The 17,180-nt window shown below is 41.3% G+C and overlaps 1 protein-coding gene across 2 annotated transcripts; it reads right to left on the bottom strand.

The window, feature by feature from the left end:
• Window positions 1-1,200: 1,200 nt before the first annotated feature.
• On the bottom strand, window positions 1,201-12,815 carry UEVLD (UEV and lactate/malate dehyrogenase domains). 2 transcript variants are annotated; one of them, XM_066187654.1, is made up of 12 exons: window positions 12,762-12,815; window positions 11,126-11,210; window positions 10,440-10,502; window positions 9,532-9,695; window positions 8,553-8,688; window positions 7,992-8,113; window positions 7,277-7,382; window positions 5,419-5,589; window positions 4,478-4,651; window positions 4,136-4,220; window positions 3,396-3,519; window positions 1,201-1,615 (listed from the first exon to the last, which is right to left on the bottom strand). In XM_066187654.1, the coding sequence occupies exons 1-12, from the start codon at window positions 12,801-12,803 to the stop codon at window positions 1,451-1,453; spliced, it is 1,437 nt and encodes a 478-aa protein (XP_066043751.1). In that variant the 5' UTR covers window positions 12,804-12,815; the 3' UTR covers window positions 1,201-1,450. The 2 variants fall into 2 exon arrangements, 1 of the variants encoding a protein (XP_066043751.1); XR_010721864.1 differs by lacking the exons at window positions 1,201-1,615; window positions 3,396-3,519; window positions 4,136-4,220 and adding an exon at window positions 5,198-5,284 and having other exon boundaries at window positions 4,570-4,651.
• Between the last annotated feature and the right edge of the window lie 4,365 nt (window positions 12,816-17,180).

Consider the following 17,180-nt stretch of genomic DNA (forward strand, 5'->3'; position numbering starts at 1 on the left):
TCCAGGGAGGAGGGTTACATGTTCTGTTGCCTTCTCCTGGGGCTGATGGATTGAGGTCTCAATGTGCAGATACTCCTGCGCTATTTAACTGCTGGGTTTTATCTTTTATTTGAAGCCCAAGCCCTGCCCCTCCCATTCAAGGAAGAGCCCCTGTTCCAGTGCTCCACATGTATAATGAGCAGATGCTTCAGTGTTCTGAATGTCCTCACAAAATAAAAGCAAGCAAGTCATGACTGGAATATTTCAGACATCATTAAGTGTGAACAGAAATCCAGAGCCAATAGTTCAGGTTTGAAGGATACTGTGAACATCATGCCCCCCTCAGTAAATAGCAAAATACCAGGAGTCCGTAGACATGAGAGCATCTACAGCCTTGGAAGATGGCACTATGGGATTGCATCACCAGTGCCTGAGGGGCTGGAGTGACTGTTCCCTACACAAGCCTCAGATACAGCATTTAAAAGCCATGAGGAAGGGTTCAAGTGGGCTCTGCATGCTGGAGCTTCTGTAAAGCTGGGTAAGTGTGAAGGCCCAGGGGCTTATCCCCCAGGTAGCTATGCCTCAACCCTGGAGGGACTGAGCCAAATGGGGAAAGACACCCTTTTAGGTCATGGTGAGAAAAACTTTCCTCCCGTGGGCCTTTGCAGACACATGTTAATATTTCTTAGGTTTCATTGGTTCATTAAGTTTATGTCACCCTGTTACCATATGTGCACACCTGCCAGAATGTTCTTCCTTCCCTTGAAGGTTAATTCCTTCCTTCCCGTTGGGTTAATTTTGCCTCAGTGTCCCACCCCTGTGATCCCATTAGTCCCCCCAGTTCCTAGCCACCCCTGTTAACCATGTTTCCCTTTCCCTATTGGACCCTGACCCTCAGAAACACCCCTTTTATCTGCTATATAACCCTGGATCCGTGGCCCATTTTTGGCTCTCGTCCCTGGTCTATATTCGAGGCTGTGCCCACGATGCAGACACTGAACAGGGCTCGGTTTTCCCTGCCTCCTGGCCTTTATGGTCAGCTCTTTATTAGCAGAGTGCTCTGGCCCCAGAGGTGCAGACTGCTCTCAGGGACACCCAGTAGCACAATGCAACAGGTAAGCCCCTCAATAGCACTGCCTCCTGAAGAGGTGCAGAGAGAGCTCAGAGTAACCCAAGAACCAGGCTGTAACTGGCAGCCAAAAAACACAGGCAAGTGCCGCGTGAATTTAGGTAGAACATTCTTGCGTGTTACCCGCCTCATTTTGGCCACCAAAAGTGCGCTTTTACAAAGAAAAATCTGCTGTCCAGTGCGGTATGAAATTATTTAAACCTAAACTGAGAAAGCACTTTTGGAAAGTAAAGTAACAAAGCTTCCTGTTTTCTACAGAAATCCATCTATATGAAGCAACCTCTTCTGCCTTGCAGATCTCCAGCTTCAGTGAGCAGACACAGAGGCTTCCCTTGTGCTTCCTTACAGTTTCAGCTGCTGCTGAAGGTCATGAATTGAGCCTGCGCTGCTTTGCAGCTTCTCTTGTACCAATGGGTCTTCCTCCAGTCTGACCATTTCAATCACTCCACTGGTTCCAAGAATACATGGGAGACTTAAGAATACTTCACTGTTTATATTGCAACACCCCTGAAACAACACACAAAGAACGTAGTCACACACACAGTTACTTATTTCTGCTGCAACTACACAAAATGACCCAATTATTTTAATTAAACAAGGATATTTCAACATATGGCATGTTTAGATAGGTCAAATTCTATTTATTTAGATACTGTGCAGTGGGGGTTACTGTATAGAAACTGTAAAATATTACTGTGTAGGTAAAAATTTGTGAACCATGCCACACGTTGGCAGCACAGGGTTAAAATGTTTCTAAAATCATGGGAATTGTAGACAATAGATTCGGGGGGGTGGAAAGAAAGGTTGGGCCTGGGTAGGCCCTGGGAAGGGAGGTTAGGCTTTGTCTTTACTAGACCATGTGAAACTGCACCTGCATCATCATCATCTGATAAATGATATGATTGTTAAATGCAGTGATTGTTTGGTAATTGAATATCATCATTGTTTAATCATAACAAGAATCATGAGAAACGATGTTGGGGGGGGCCTGATGAAAACTACATGAATTCCTGCTTCGGTAAGATCAATGTATACAATAGAACAATATGGGTTTAATAATTTATATATATAGTTATGTAACCAAAGGGTATAAAAACATGTCCATCATCTCAACTCCATGTGGGAGTCAGATTTGGGTCAGTACCCTGTACCCCTGATTCTCAGAGTTCTTCAATAAAAGCACCTGCACATAATCATTCTGTGATGATGTGTTTCAACACTAACAACATGGGGAATTTTTCCAAGATAGACAGACAGATCTCTGTCATGCAGACAAAGTTTATACCACTAAACACCATTTCTTAGCTACAACAAGCAGGGACACTCCATAGTACAGTATCATTAGTTCTTTTAGGATTGAACAAAAGAAATTAAATAATGCAGCCTAAGAACTGGGGGGAAATTTTTCAAATCCCATACAGATTGTGCAAAAGAATTCATCAAACTTATATCCCTATAATTCACATTTATACCATAGATTGTGTTTATTTTTGGAATCTGGGAAATTTTACATTCTGTAGATACTTTAAGAGAATTGTCATTCTTCTGTATCTATATTTAGTTCAGGAATGATTAAAAACTTCACTTGGAACATAATGATTTAATTAGGTATGTCCTGATACTCAATAAAATAAGCAGCCAGCTCAACTTCCCTGCACAGGGATGTGCAAATTGTCCTTCTGAAGGGTCTAAATTGAAGTGACAAATGTTTCTAGATGGGTTCTCTCATCACATGGAACAACCTAATGCTTTAGTGAAGCCTCTTTGGAGAAACTTCAAACAAAATTCAGTCTACAATTTTAAGTTAATTATTGCTTCATAATCTTCTCCTCTTAAGGAAAGAACTAAGGAGTAAAAATCAGCTGTTTCAAACTTAATCAAATAAAATACTGGCAGAAAATGCATTTTATACTTTCAGAAAAGATACAAAATTCTTTTGGCCCCTAAAAAAATCTATATTCAATACTGAACACTCTGGAACTACAACACACATTTCATTTGCCAAATCCAGCTATTGCAGGGGTTCTGGGCAAAGACCTTTAATGTACTTTCTCTCTGGATTTGCATTTTTAGGAGAATAATCCACTTTTAATATTGGTTTCAGATTAAACAGTAAGTGATTTTTGCTCATTTTTGGACTGGAATTGAGAGCTGTTGCTGGAAGAAAGAAATGGCAGTAGCACTACTTCAGAACACTGACATGTCTTTGCTGCTAAAATAAATGGTCATATGCAGTATAGATAATATAATGAGAGTGCCAACCAAAAGGTATTGATAACACATTTACCTTTGCCAGAGTGGATACAGAATGAACCTTTCTTTTATCTTTCACAATGCTGTCAGCCAAATCAGCAACTGAGAGCGCAACAGACCAAGATCTCTGACCTTTTCCCTTTAGGACTTCCATAGCTCTATACATAAACCAGGGAAAGGGGAAAAACGTGATGTTTAGATTGTAATCATTCTTATTTTGGTTTTTATGTAAAACCCAAAATACAGGTTTAAGGGTACCTTAACAGGTAAAGTATACTATAAAAATATGATTCTCTGTTTTAAGAAACAACAGAGTGGAATAAAGAATTGCTGAAAAGAATTTAACAATATTTTTTCTCTAAACTTGTGACAATTCTCTTTTCTGTCAAGAGGTGTAACTGATAATTAAATCAGTTAAATTCAAACTGGTGCTTTACTTTGAAGGAAATGCTTCCAACACAAGCTCTGAGCAGAGTGGGGAGCGGGCCAGAAGGTTTGTCTAGTCTTTGTTTTAAATACACAATCAAACAGCTCTGATATTCTGCTGTATATTGTGGTGTCTCCTCACATTGCCACAACATTAGTAAGAATTTCAGAAGAACGGTGCCCATATACACATCCATAAAAGTGAATGACAACTTGACCTACAGTTTCCTATAAATTCAATGTATGAACATTTTAGAGCAAGCTTCCCCCACTTCATCAAGAGCTGAAGAACATGTAAACATCAAGTGCCTAAACATGAAGAAAAAAAAAAGGTTATAATGGTACTACCTGTTAGCCACCTGTTCCCTTGAGTTATGAGCAGCCATTGCTTCTGTTTGATTTGCAACTACATTACAGCTGGTCCATGATGGTACTAAACAGAAACAACAACAAGCATTTGCGGTTGTGGTTTATTTTGTTGTTTTTTTCTTCCTGTGACAAATGCCAAATACTTTTGCTACTACTTCAGGTCTACAGACTTTGGTACCCCAAACCTGCATTACTTAAAGCCATTATTCTGAAAATTTACAACTCTTCTTATTACTTTTCTCAATTATTCTTCCATTATTCAGTTACTTAGGCACTGCCAGGACATTACATGCTCACAGTCATAATAAAGCATCACTTTACCTTTATCTTCCCCTTGCTCACCAACAACCCAGGCATCTTTTGCCAGCACCTCTGCTTTCAAAAGGTTGGTCAGCATGTACTGAAGTCTCTCTGAATCGAGGTTGGCACCTACTCCAATTACTCTGCTTTTGGGAAATGAGCTCAGCTTCCAGGACACAAATGTCATCACTTCAACTAAATGTCAAAGAAAAAACATAGTTGCCAATGAAGGACTACTCAAAATTCAACCCAACTGCAAATTATGAATCATCATTATGAAAAACTCCGGACTTCTTTACTTTAGAAAAGGCATAAGCAGGTAAGAACATATTGGTAGTTTATTTCAACCTAAAACATAAAGTCAGGTGGGGAAGAAGTGAAAAAATAAGAATAATGGTAAAAGAGTAAGAAGAGCTGTCTTCAATGCGTTACAGGATAGAGGCTCACACGTCTTTCCCTTTCTTAAGTAATGAGTTTGCTTTGTCTCAGTTCACAGTATCCCTGACCGGGAAATTTAAACCTTCCACCAAAATCTACCTGCAATATTTACTACTATTGCTGTACTTTGCATATGAGTAGCCTGTAAGTGTGATCCTATGGCACACAACACACTGGGATCTATCCTTCCTGCACAGGAGAAATGGGCACATAAAACTCACAACTGACAGGACAACAGCCAATGGATGGTAAGGATGTAGACACAGGTTGAAACTAAGCACAGAAACATACAGAAATACATACCTGTTACACAAAACAAAGTACACTATTTTCTTTTGTCTTGGTAACAGTAAAGAAAAAACCCTCAAAGACAGTCTCCTGCTCTGAAAGCTGAAAAGGAAAACATCTTTCAGAGTAGCAAGAATTTTTGACTAACCAGGTGTATTCAGCAGTAACATATTTTTAAAACAGGTCAGAGAAAAAGCCAAGTGAGGGACAGAACATTTTGCAGAGTCCCAGCATACCTGGATGAGAAGCAACAAGGAGAACAGCATTCTGACTGTAGTGGGATACTGCTGGAATAATTCCTCTGAACAAATCCACATTGCTTTGTATGACATCGAGGTAAGTCTGGGCATTGCCCAGAGAATTAACTGTAAGCACCACAACTTTGGAATCAGCTGAAGCAGAAAAATCTGAAAATAAAAAGAAAATATGTTTTGAAATTTATGTCATTCCACCCAGTTTTGGATGCAAAACCAAGAGCTGTTCTAAAAGCTGAACTACAGCATCCAGCAATTCTTTGCCTCCTGTCCCTCTCATATCCCCCAGTGTGGAATTTGGGCCATTTCCACAGCACCTGTAGAACACAGCTCTCCCACAGCACCACTTTCCTGTTTTATAGGTGCCAAACACAAAAGGCAGATTACAATTTGTCCAAGGTTACAGAGCAGATATCAGATGTCATCTGGACAGCTTTGACAGATAAACTTTTCCAAGTTTTCTTGGCAAAAAAGGAAAAAAAAATCCATGAAAAGGCTCCTTAACTTTTATTCCAACTGTTAAAGAAGGGGAAAGACTTTTCCTCCTTTATCTGAGGCTTCTTCTATAATTTTTGATCTTGTATCTTAAGGGCATGTAGACAACCATGAAAAGCACTCCAAAAGTCTATTCATTAACTCAAATAAAGACAAATTGTATTTATTAGCCCAAAGAAACACACAACCACGCTTGCTGCAGGAATTTGTGAGTCAAAGGTGCCTTGAGCAGGTCTCTCTGGGTATCTGAGTGCCACACAGGTGATCAGCCTGGACAGAGAAACCAGGTGATTCTCCTGTTGCATCACTTTTGGAACCAGCTGAAGCCAAAGCAAAGGTCTAACGCACTGACAAAACCATACTAAGCAGGAAATAATTAATACCAGCTTGCCCCAAACTTAGATATAAACACACTAAAATAGCAGGTGACAGCATACAAACATTTTGTAGTACTGTAACACTACCAAGCTTCTTGTACTACAGCTAAAGGCAGACATACAACAGGCACAAACACAGAGGCACAAACAGATTGGTGGGACAGTTGCACAACCAGGGTTCAGGAAAAAAGGTGTGCTAGCAGTGAAACCTGCCAGATAAGATCAGAGAATGTAGAGCAGGCAATGCCAGGCGCAGAATAAGCCACAACGATGCCTGGTGGAACCAGAAGAAGTTCCTGTCCCCAAAATAAGATAAATTCAAAGAGAAGCACAAGAAAACCCCTCATTTCATCTTGCAAAGGGTACAAGGACATGGAAACATGACACATAAGCAAGGAAGAATGTTACTCAATTCAGTTCCAGCTTTCCCTGTGGAAAAACTTCTGAGCTGCATGGCCTCAACCTCTGCAACCATCAAAGACCATCAAAGGCTTGAAGTGATCACTAATTACAGAGACATGGCATTGACTCTGTTGAATTGTATGCTCACAGCTGACTGAGGACAAGGTTATTAAGAACTCATTGTTTGAGTATGCAGTGATAGAGATTAAGGACTCACAATTGGCCATGTGCATGCTTAATGAACACCAAGCTAGGAAAGCAGCACTTGGAAACACACCTTTATTTGTCAGCCATCTGAACAATGCTTTCACAGCCTTCACTAATTCCTGTGCAAGTATTTTCCCCCTTCCCTCCCTCTCTCTGCCCATGACACAGAAGTTCTAGTTTGGCTTCTCTGTATTTCTGCATGAGTCCAGTTTCAGCATTATCCTCTTACCTGCAAGTACAGACTTTTAAAAAAGGACAGCCCGTGTGCCACTATCTCCCCAGGTGTCCTGCTCTTGTTAAAATGAGCACAAGCACACACAGTACAGCACCCACTCTGTTCCAGAAACAACAGCTCATACCTTTGCTGATCTCCACATTTGGCACAGCAAAAATCTCCAAATCCATGGCCCCTCCTTTTGCTGCACCTTCAGAAAGATCCAAAAGAACCACCTTGTCTGCAACATCCTATATGAATAAAAATAATACAGATCAATAATGAAACAAAACAAAACTTGTTCTTGTAGGAGTTAGCAATAAAAACCAAAATTCCTCCCATTTCATTGCTTGCTGTGCTGTGTACAAATCAAGCAAAATTACTGGTCAAAATTACAGCCAAATCACAAGGAAAAGGACTTAGTTTTGGAAGTCTAACTGAAAAAAAACCACATTACAAAACCAACAAAAGAACTTACAAAGCTATCTCTGGGAAGTCAGAAATGTTGACATCATTGCTGTGTCTGACATACAGCTGTGATGAAGTACAGCCCATCTACAGACTATCCTTTTCCAGGGAACTAGGAGATCCCAGCTGTAAGAGGCTACTGCTGAGACAAGAATCCTTTAGGGATTTTTAAAGTAAGTGAATTCAATATTCAACCCTTTGATTGAAAAAAGCTGACTGAGGAATCAGAGCAGAAAACCAACACCTCTGTGTGTCTGTAAGTTAACTGAAGAGACAAATGACCTCAGCAGTGACAGTTAAAACTGATGAGGTATTCTTTAGTGTCAGATATTAAGAACTACATTGGAATCCTCTCTCTTACAGGCCTCTTGCTATTTTTAATAATTATGTACCTTTGCTGCAATTGCTAGGACACATGCAATGCCAAGATCTCCAGCTCCAACAACAGTAATTTTGTTAAAACATCCATCATTTCTGCCTCCAGTTTTACTCCTTGATTTCATGTCAGTCTCTCCTGCAATTAAAAGAAAACCACAAACTTGGCTGCTGGTCGACACTCTATCAATACCGGTATTGCTGCTTCATAAAGGATCATGGTTGTGCCAGAGTTAAATCAAGTTACATGGACTTTTTCAAAACAGCAGTCAAGACTGCCCACAGCAAATCCATCACAACTTGCAAGGTGTAAAACCAATGTTCCTCTCTAGACAGGAATGGTTTTTTCACTAAGTAGAAACAGATGAGCATGACAACAGCAAGAAGCTAAACATTAACACCACAAAAACAGCACTTCCTTTGCTGCTGTTACAGGTGTGCATACAGACCATGGCCATAGAATTTGTAAATTATAAACCATTATAAACCATGTAGGTTTCTTTGTGACATCAAGTAATGACAATAAGTGAGTGTCTTTTATAAGAACGCTAGAAATGAGTCCAAGAAAACATCCCCACCTTCAGTAATCTTTGCAATATAGGAGAGAAGTTCTGATTGCCTGGCTGCATCAGAAGATGACAGTGAGTACAAAGGGAGCTCTTCCTCAAACTTTGCAATCATTTCCTTGATTAATCCAATGAGAGTTGATTTAGGCTGAAAACCAGCAGACAAACACAAGACAAAACAGCTGAACATCTATCATATAGTGGCATCAGTTGTGAACTGCCAGAGCCATACAAAATTTAATCAAATTATAAATACTGACACTCTTAACATTTACACAAACACCTAAGGGAGAGGAAAGCATCACTTTGAGGAGATACTTTCCAAACAGGAGCATGAATTAAAAGGAATTTAACAAAAGGATTTCTAAAATTGAAATTACCACTGCTAGTAGTTTTTGATGGCACCCATGAATATTTGGAAGCCTTTGATATGGCCACATCCAGTATTACAAAAGGGACAAATCCTAGCTAAAGAGAAGTTAGTTCAGTCTTCTTAGATGAGTTCAACTGTCCAGAGCTCCGGCAATTCAGTCCTCCTCCAGGCAAAACACACTGTGAAGTCAGCAGAAGTTCCCTTAGGAATTTCTGTATCAATAATGTAAAATAGAGCCCATTCATTTCAAAAAGCTGGCATTCATTAAATAACTTTTACTGGCCTAGCAGTCATATTTAAGTGAGTAATTTAACATAGTGCATAGAATTACTTAGCAACAGCATTGACTTTTGAATCTCTGTGCTGCTTCAGAGTTCTGCCAAAAGAGACATACCCAAAAGGCAGAAACTTCCACTGAACTTCCCTGAGGGATACTCAACTGGTCTTACTTTTCAATGCAACAAAGTATTGTGAGGTTTACATTGCTTTGTGAAGAATCAGTCCCTTTTTTCCTTAAAACTGCTCCCAACAGCCTTTACAAGCCTCAGACGGCTGGAAAGCTCCACATGATAGAGTATTCCCAAATGCTTCCCTCCCATCAGCCACTCCAGCTCTTACATGGCTCCAGTTCTGCAGGTAGGGCAGATAAATCCTGCCCCGTGCATCCACGTGTTTCCCCACGGCAATGCCCATGTTCGCCGTCGGCTTCAGGAAACAAATGGGGGGAGCAAAGGGATGGGAATCCAGGATCCACAGGCAAACTGGGATGTTATAGGAATTCCCTGTTCAACACAAAATAAAAGCCATTACTAACTTCTGCACTGAGAAGAGGCACTAAAGACCAGCTGTGTGTGATGTGACTCACACTTTGTTATAACAAAGGAAAAAAAGCCTGACAGATCACTTGCAGATCCACAGTGGAAAATATTTATGTTACTTAGGCTAGTTAATAAAACCAGATCAACTTGAAGTGCGGCTGATTGTGCCTTTCTTAATATAATGCTCTGCAGTTTTGCTTCCCAGGGGCATCTCTCAGCCAACCTTTTCCCAGCAAAGAAAGGTTTCAGAGGTATGTGTGTGTATATATATATATATATATATATATATATTATATACTTATTTAATGACTTAACACCTAGTGCAAAAAAGCATCCATAAAGAGCTTTGCATCAGACTTCAAAGGCTTTAAGTTGAAAATAAAAAATTGCCTACAAGTTATTTTTGGAAACTGTCTGTACAAGTGCAGGTCTCAGAGAGTTCACAGTAGCTCCAAAGTGTTTGCCAACACGGTCTCAAACGACACCATTTTTTAAATGCTTAACTTACTTAATTTACTTAATTAAAAGCACTTCATTTCAGCATCTGTCCACTTGTTTGTGCAGCAGAAGTGACTTCTGCCAATTCAAACAAAGTATTTTCTTGTCCCCTTTGAAGACACTGCACAGTGAACTGTTAAGAGGCAACATCCAACACATTTTACATTTAGAATCATAAGTGGCAAGAAAGTTACATTTGACTTATCTTACCGTATTTCACTGGAACAGTACCACTAAAATTCAGGAGGTCCTTCTGGGATCCATCCTTGAAGGCTGAAATTAAAAATGCAATTAAGAAAAACCAAACCAACTGCTTTCAAAGCAATCCCAACCACAACTAAAAATATACAACAGTGATTTTTCTTTAGAAATCAAATACACTCCTCCTGGAAGAACCAAGCCTGGAATATTAATAAGATCCCCCTCCACATTTTAAAATATCCCCTTAATGAAATTTTAACAAAAATTGCATTGGTACAATTAAGCACATCATTAGTCTGAAAACCCCTTGTCCTGAGTAATTCTGATGTTGTGGGAATTTCCAGTCAGGCTGAGGGATTCTGGAAGTCACACTCTATAAGCTAAAGATACTTTCAAAATACTTTCAATACAATAATGAAATATGGGGAAAATGGTGTTGCATATAAAGAATTTAAAGCATCAGTCTTCTATAATTACTGACTAGTTGGAGTAAGATGAAATAAACGAGTTGTTGAGGTTTTTATATGTATTCATCCCTGGAAGAGCATTCAGGAACAGTAACGTGGCATGAGAAATTTTACTGCAAGTCAACACAAAGACAGGAACACAACAGAAATACATTCTGTTATACAGTCTGCATTGATGGCAAGGAAGAATCCCCACAAATAGTTCAGAGTAACTGTATCACTCCTTACTGTATGTGTTCATGGAGAAGGTGAAGTTGGGGTAGGTCTTGCTGACATTCTTCAGCTCTTCTATGGTCAGGTCTCTAAACTTATACTGGGAAGGGGGAGAAAACAATAAGGAAAAAAAAGTTTCACTTCAAAGGCTTTATATGAGAGATAGGGAAAAGGACACTAGAGAAGGCAGAAACACAAGGAGGGAAAGGTATTAATTACTTTTAGTAATATAAATAGTTTTGATGTGAAATGAATTATCAAAAAGAATTGACTACAAAAAAGATTTGAAGCAACAGGTCTGCTGTTGCTACATAAGAGTTCTGAAATTCTGAACATCACTATATACCATTTCTTCTCCTTTACAGCTGTGTCAACAGAAGTTTGGAAAAATTTAGTCTCCTCTACACACATTAAAAAGAATCTAAAAATATGTACCTCTTGGAAAAAAGGAGGTTATTTTCTTACTGACACAGGTAAACTCAGATCCACCTGCACACATTTTAGATGTTGCTTTCCACAAACATGTCAAATGTGTAAGTAATTTGCTTCTGGGATTTTTTTTTGTCATTTTTAAGCTGTCCTTGAGAGCTGGGAAAATGAATCACTGCTTTCATTGAGACTGTCCCCAGCCATTCCAATACCTGAACTTCCAAGAGATTTGCATCTTCCCACATCCCAAAGTTACAAGGAATATTTTCCACTTCCTAGATTAGAGCCTCTGCTTCTTATTTAGGAGACCTGGTGCTGTTTTTTCTGGAACCTTTGCCTAAGCAAACAAAACTGCTGCCTGACAGCGGCTTAAAGAGCTGCTCGCTGCCCTGGAATAATTGCTGCAAAACAGTAGCTAAAATCGAATTTCTCTTCAGTCTGTCACCCTGGCAGCAATGCGACAGCTAAGGGCATGGCACAGTTATTTTCTACTGTCTACACGAAAACACAGAGCTGCTGACAAGAGACACCTTTTAGTCAGCTTCTCCCCAGCGCTGGATTCTGCAAAGTCATGTAGAAATAGGAAAAAAGAAAAAAAAAAAAAAGAAATTCCAATGTTCCCTAATTATGAATGCCTGCACAACTTATGACCTTTTTTTGGAGGCATTGATACATATGGTTGCGAAACCAAAGTCATCATTCCCCCGCTGGCCTCCTCCTATTCGTAACACAAAACGAGGCATCCCTATCAAATAGTTTGTCCTCTTCTAAAGAGCGCAGGATTTACGAGGTACCTCAGACACAGACCTTCCTCATTTTGCACTCAAAAGTTATTTGGCATGCCCAAAGTTTAGATACGTCCAGCTCAGTTTCTCACGTGGAAATCCAAACGCTCAGAGGGATGCTGCTACAACAACGCGTCTGTGCTGCTAAGGAGTGGAGGCGCTAAGGCGGGGAATGCCACCAGAAAGAAAGAAAGAAAGAAAGAAAGAAAGAAAGAAAGTTATCAATTTCTGAAGAGTAAGGTTTCAGTCGTGAGGCACGGCGGAACCAGGGGGTAAAGTGATGCGTGGTGCAACTTAGAGCTCGGCGGTAGCAGGACAGCGCAGGCACCGGGATGCGAAGGCACGGCACGGCGCGGCGCGGCACGGCACGGGATCCCGGCAGCGCCCCCGGCCCGCTCCCCCGCCCGGCCCGCGCCGCCCTCCCTCAGCGCCCCCACCTTGCCCAGCTGCCGCCGCAGCGCCTCCTCCGCCTGCGCCATGGCGGCGCCTTCCCGGCGGGCCCCGCGCGGGCAGCGCCGCCCCCGGCCTCAGGCGGCGGAACGGCGCGTGCCCGGTTGCCTCACAGCGGGCTCGGCTTTGACGGGAGGTGGGGTGAACTTTCCAGCCTAACCGGCAGGAAAGGAGATCTAATCGGATGAAGAGGCAGCAGCCAGCCCTCCGTCAAGGACATCCATGAATGAACAAGCTTTAAGGATGCAGTAAATCAAGGTGTTGTTCATGGAATCACAAACTGTGCTGAGTTGGAAGAGACCGACCAGGGTCGTGGTGTCCGGCTCCCGGCCCTGCACAGGACACCCCAAGAGTCACACCACGTGCCGGAGAGCATTGTCCGAACGCTTCTTGAGCTCCGTCAGGCTGGCGCTGGGAGCACGGCCCTGGGGAGCCTGTTCCAGTGCCCAAACACCCTCTGGGGGAAGAACCTTTTCCCGAGATCCGGCCTAAGACTCCCCTGACAACGCCGTGCCATTTCCTCGATCCTGTCGCTGGTCACCGCAGAACGACATCGGTGTCTGCCGCCCTGCTTTCCCCTCCTGAGGAAGCTGTAACTGCGGTGATGTCTGCTCTCAGTCTCCTTCAGGCTGAACAAGCCAAGTGACCTCATCCCCTTCTACAGCTTCCCCTCCAGACCTTTCACCATCCTTGTGACCATACACAGAGATAGATTACAGGGATGTGGGGATTTCTTCCCTCTGTGTTGACAGCATCATAACTGATTTGCAACTTTATGGCATTACAAGTGTGTAAATACAAACCTGACGTGAATTTATTTCCCTACATTAGTCTCTTATTTTTTAAGCCTCCCTACCGCACAGCAGAGAGACCAGAAAACTGCCTTTTGGAAAGTGGGCCATCCAAATCTGATGGCCAATTCAGTGGAAAACAGTGGGTTCAGCAGGGTAAATGGTGACAAATGCCAGTTCTATCCCCCTAACTGACCAGAAAACTGACAGAACAGAACAGACCAAGCATGACAGCAGCACGTTTTTACAAGGAGCAAGATCTTTAGAAAGCTCATACAATTTTTTTCTCCCTCACTGATACGAGGTCTGAAACAGACAGCAACTAAGAGCACAGGTTGTTGATACAGCCATAGCAGAAAATAATTTGGTTTACAACAACCTTCATTGAGCTTCTCCATCATACGTAACGTTCAATGATGCTGATTCTGCTTCTGTGCTGAAATTGTTGTGTGATGTAATAACAAAGGATGTTACAGCTTCGATGTTCAGTTTGGAACGTAGCACAAGATAACCCTTCAGGAACTGGCATTGCAAATTCCAGCAAGTGCTATGCATCTTTTGCCCAGCAAGCACAGTACCTCTTCAATTAAACTGTCACAGAATGATTGGCATGAACATTTATCTGAACCTTTTAAGAGATAATTCGAAAATAATTTTGTTTCACAAAGGTCTTAGCATAGACTAATGTTTGAGAATAAAACATTCCTTTAAAAATTTTAATCTCAAGCATCTACATTTTTTATTTCTTATTATTTCACAGTAAAAACAACTGTGAAAGTCTGATAGATATTTACAGTTATTAGTAAGTTTGATGTTTGGAAACGTCTTTAAAATCTCTGTGTTTCTACATAACCAAAACAATCATAGCAACCAGGACAGTGACCACATCCCCATGGCAGTAACACACTGCTACTGGTAGTAGTGTTTCTATTTGAGGCTTAGAAGTCACCCTTGACTAAGCTTGCACCCAAACCACAGATTCAAATTTGTTAGTACTCACTGTTCAAATCCATTTCAGTTCCAAGCTAGGTCTGTGCCCTCTGACTCAAAATCTTCTCTAAACATCATTTGCAATGAATAACTCTGTATTACATCAACAGAGTATTGTAACTAAGCTCTAGGTGGTGAAACAATCTTGCTAGCAGGCTAACACACAGCCTTGCTACCCCACAGACCCTCTAGTAGATCCTCTGCCCCCATCACTGGGAACTTCCACTCTTCCAAATGAAGCCACAGAATTTTACATAAACTCTTACCAAACAAGCTTGGAAATTCTCCCAAAGCAATACATCCAGCTCTTTTATTATTACAACTCTTCACTGCATAAAAGGTCGCCCTGTGTATTAAAAATGAGCATTTTGCCACCAGTACAGATCTTCTTCCTGAGATGTTTTCTTTGAGACTTGGTAGAAAAGTTAAGATGGTTAATGAAACAGAAAACAGACTGCAATTTCTCAAGTGCTGAGGGAGAGGGCAAAGAAAAATGACAGTCTTGGGGTGACATGGATCTTGTCTTACAGCATTTGGCTTTGGAATTTTATTAAGCTCCACACAAGAGGAAAATAACATCTTTTTTACATCCTCAAACTTTAATACTCTAAACACTAGTCTCATTCTGCCTGTGAACATCCTGTATCTATAGGGATGCTAGCTTAGAGCAAAGCCAAGGGAAAGGATTCTCAACAGCAGGAAACTACTCCTGTGGAGAAAATCACGCAATGCTCTGAGTTGTCTAAATTAACTTAAGAGTAATGGAATGGAAATTACAAGTTCTACTTGTAAATATTAAATGCTATGGGAAAAATTTGCACTTCTAAAATATACTCAAGTGATCATCCCAGATACCAAAGGCTGGGAAATAAATGTAGATCAACTACAACAGAAGTGGCAGGAGCAAGCTTCCTAACAAAACCCAAACCACCTTCAGCTCTGGGAATATCGTGACTGAGAGCATTATTTCTCCCAATGTTCCCCTTTGTTCTGAACAACCAGCAAGTCACCCATGTGTGTGATCTACACTGGGGCCATTTTAGATGTCGTAACAATCACTTTGAAAGCACAACCGACCAAGGCTGGATTGAAGCCAGCAGCTGTGAGTACATCAGCCATCATTGCCAACTGCAAAGACAGTGAAGAGACTTTGCACAAAATACTTACATTCTCCTGCCAGCTTCAGCATCTCACACTGCTTGTAAACAGAGCTCCCCATAGGCCTGGGCCACGTCATGCACTGTGTGCTGCCACGGCCACCTTCCCTTTGTACACAGCCGGCAAACTGTGCCAGGGTAATAAACTGAAGAAGCCAGGGTAATAAAGGACTTGCTGGCACACCCTCCTTCTGGCTGGGGAAGAGGGTGGCAACAGCAGCACACCCCTCTGCCTGAACTCTCAACACTGACCTTGTGGGACCGGGTGCCTGTCTACATATAATTTAGTCACATTTGGCACCACCGTGGAGGTCTCAGAAACCCTTCCTGCACATTCCGTACACATCAAAAACCAGGTAAAGCGCCCCTTCTGTCCAAAAATAACCGTAATCAGTGTTATTTATCAGCTACAGATGCTCTGCTTTACCACACACATTTCTTTGTTTGGTCAAATCTTGACGTATTGGACATGTGTAAGGACCACAAGACATCCATACAACACAAGAGCTGGAAGAAGAGGGCAGGGAGAATTATTGCCTTATTGTGATAGGGAGCTGAGGACAGACCCACATCATGTACCCTTAGTTGCATCATTCAAGGAAGCTACTTTACCTCTCAAAGAAATCCACAAAAGGTTCAATACATGGAGAAACACATGTGAGGCACTCAAACAGCCTCTTGTACTCGGTGTGTCCACAAGTATGTGTTCAGTTATTCCCATGCACTACAGAACCAGGAACTCTACACTCAAGTGTTTTTCAAATCAGAATCAAGTCAACTCCTTCAACCAAAAGACCTACTGAAACTCTTGATTCTTTACATTGATGATTGCCATCAGCTTTCAGACACAGAGTATGAGAGATGGCATCAGACATGTGCCTGTTCTCAAGGCAGGAATGTTGGGAAAGTTACATCCAGGATACGAAAAAAAATCCATCAATTTGCCAGTGGAGGGAGAAGGATGTAGGCAAAACCCAAGACTCCCACGAAGAACCAAACAGAGGAACCCTCAAAGCAAATTAAGCACCGGGTGGTGTGGAAAAACAGAACTATTAGTTGTGGACAGAAGTCAGAACTAAAACTCATGACATATTTGATTACTTCAGGAATGACATCTATCCCTAATTTCATTCCACAGAGCATGGTGTGCCAAAGGCTTTTTAGATTCCCAGGCTCATGGAAAAATAAATGTTTTCATATGCAGTTCCAGGGGTAAGAAGAGGCTATCTATGGGATAAATAAATTGCAGTTAAGTCTTGTGGATCTGAAATATTATTCCAAATAAACTACAACTAAAAGCCATCCTCTAACAAGGGAAACCTATAATTACTTTTTCTCCCCCCAAACTGAATAAAATATTTTTGCTTCCAGAAGTAGCTTTACTGGCTGGGTTAAGATAATGACTCAATGTAGAACCACCCTCTACCTGAACAGAACACTTTTGCCTTGAAATAATAGCTGATATTGA

This window comes from Chamaea fasciata, unplaced genomic scaffold, assembly GCF_029207755.1.
Source record: "Chamaea fasciata isolate MVZ Bird 193981 ecotype frontalis unplaced genomic scaffold, bChaFas1.0.hap1 SCAF_7, whole genome shotgun sequence".
Taxonomy (NCBI): domain Eukaryota; kingdom Metazoa; phylum Chordata; class Aves; order Passeriformes; family Sylviidae; genus Chamaea; species Chamaea fasciata.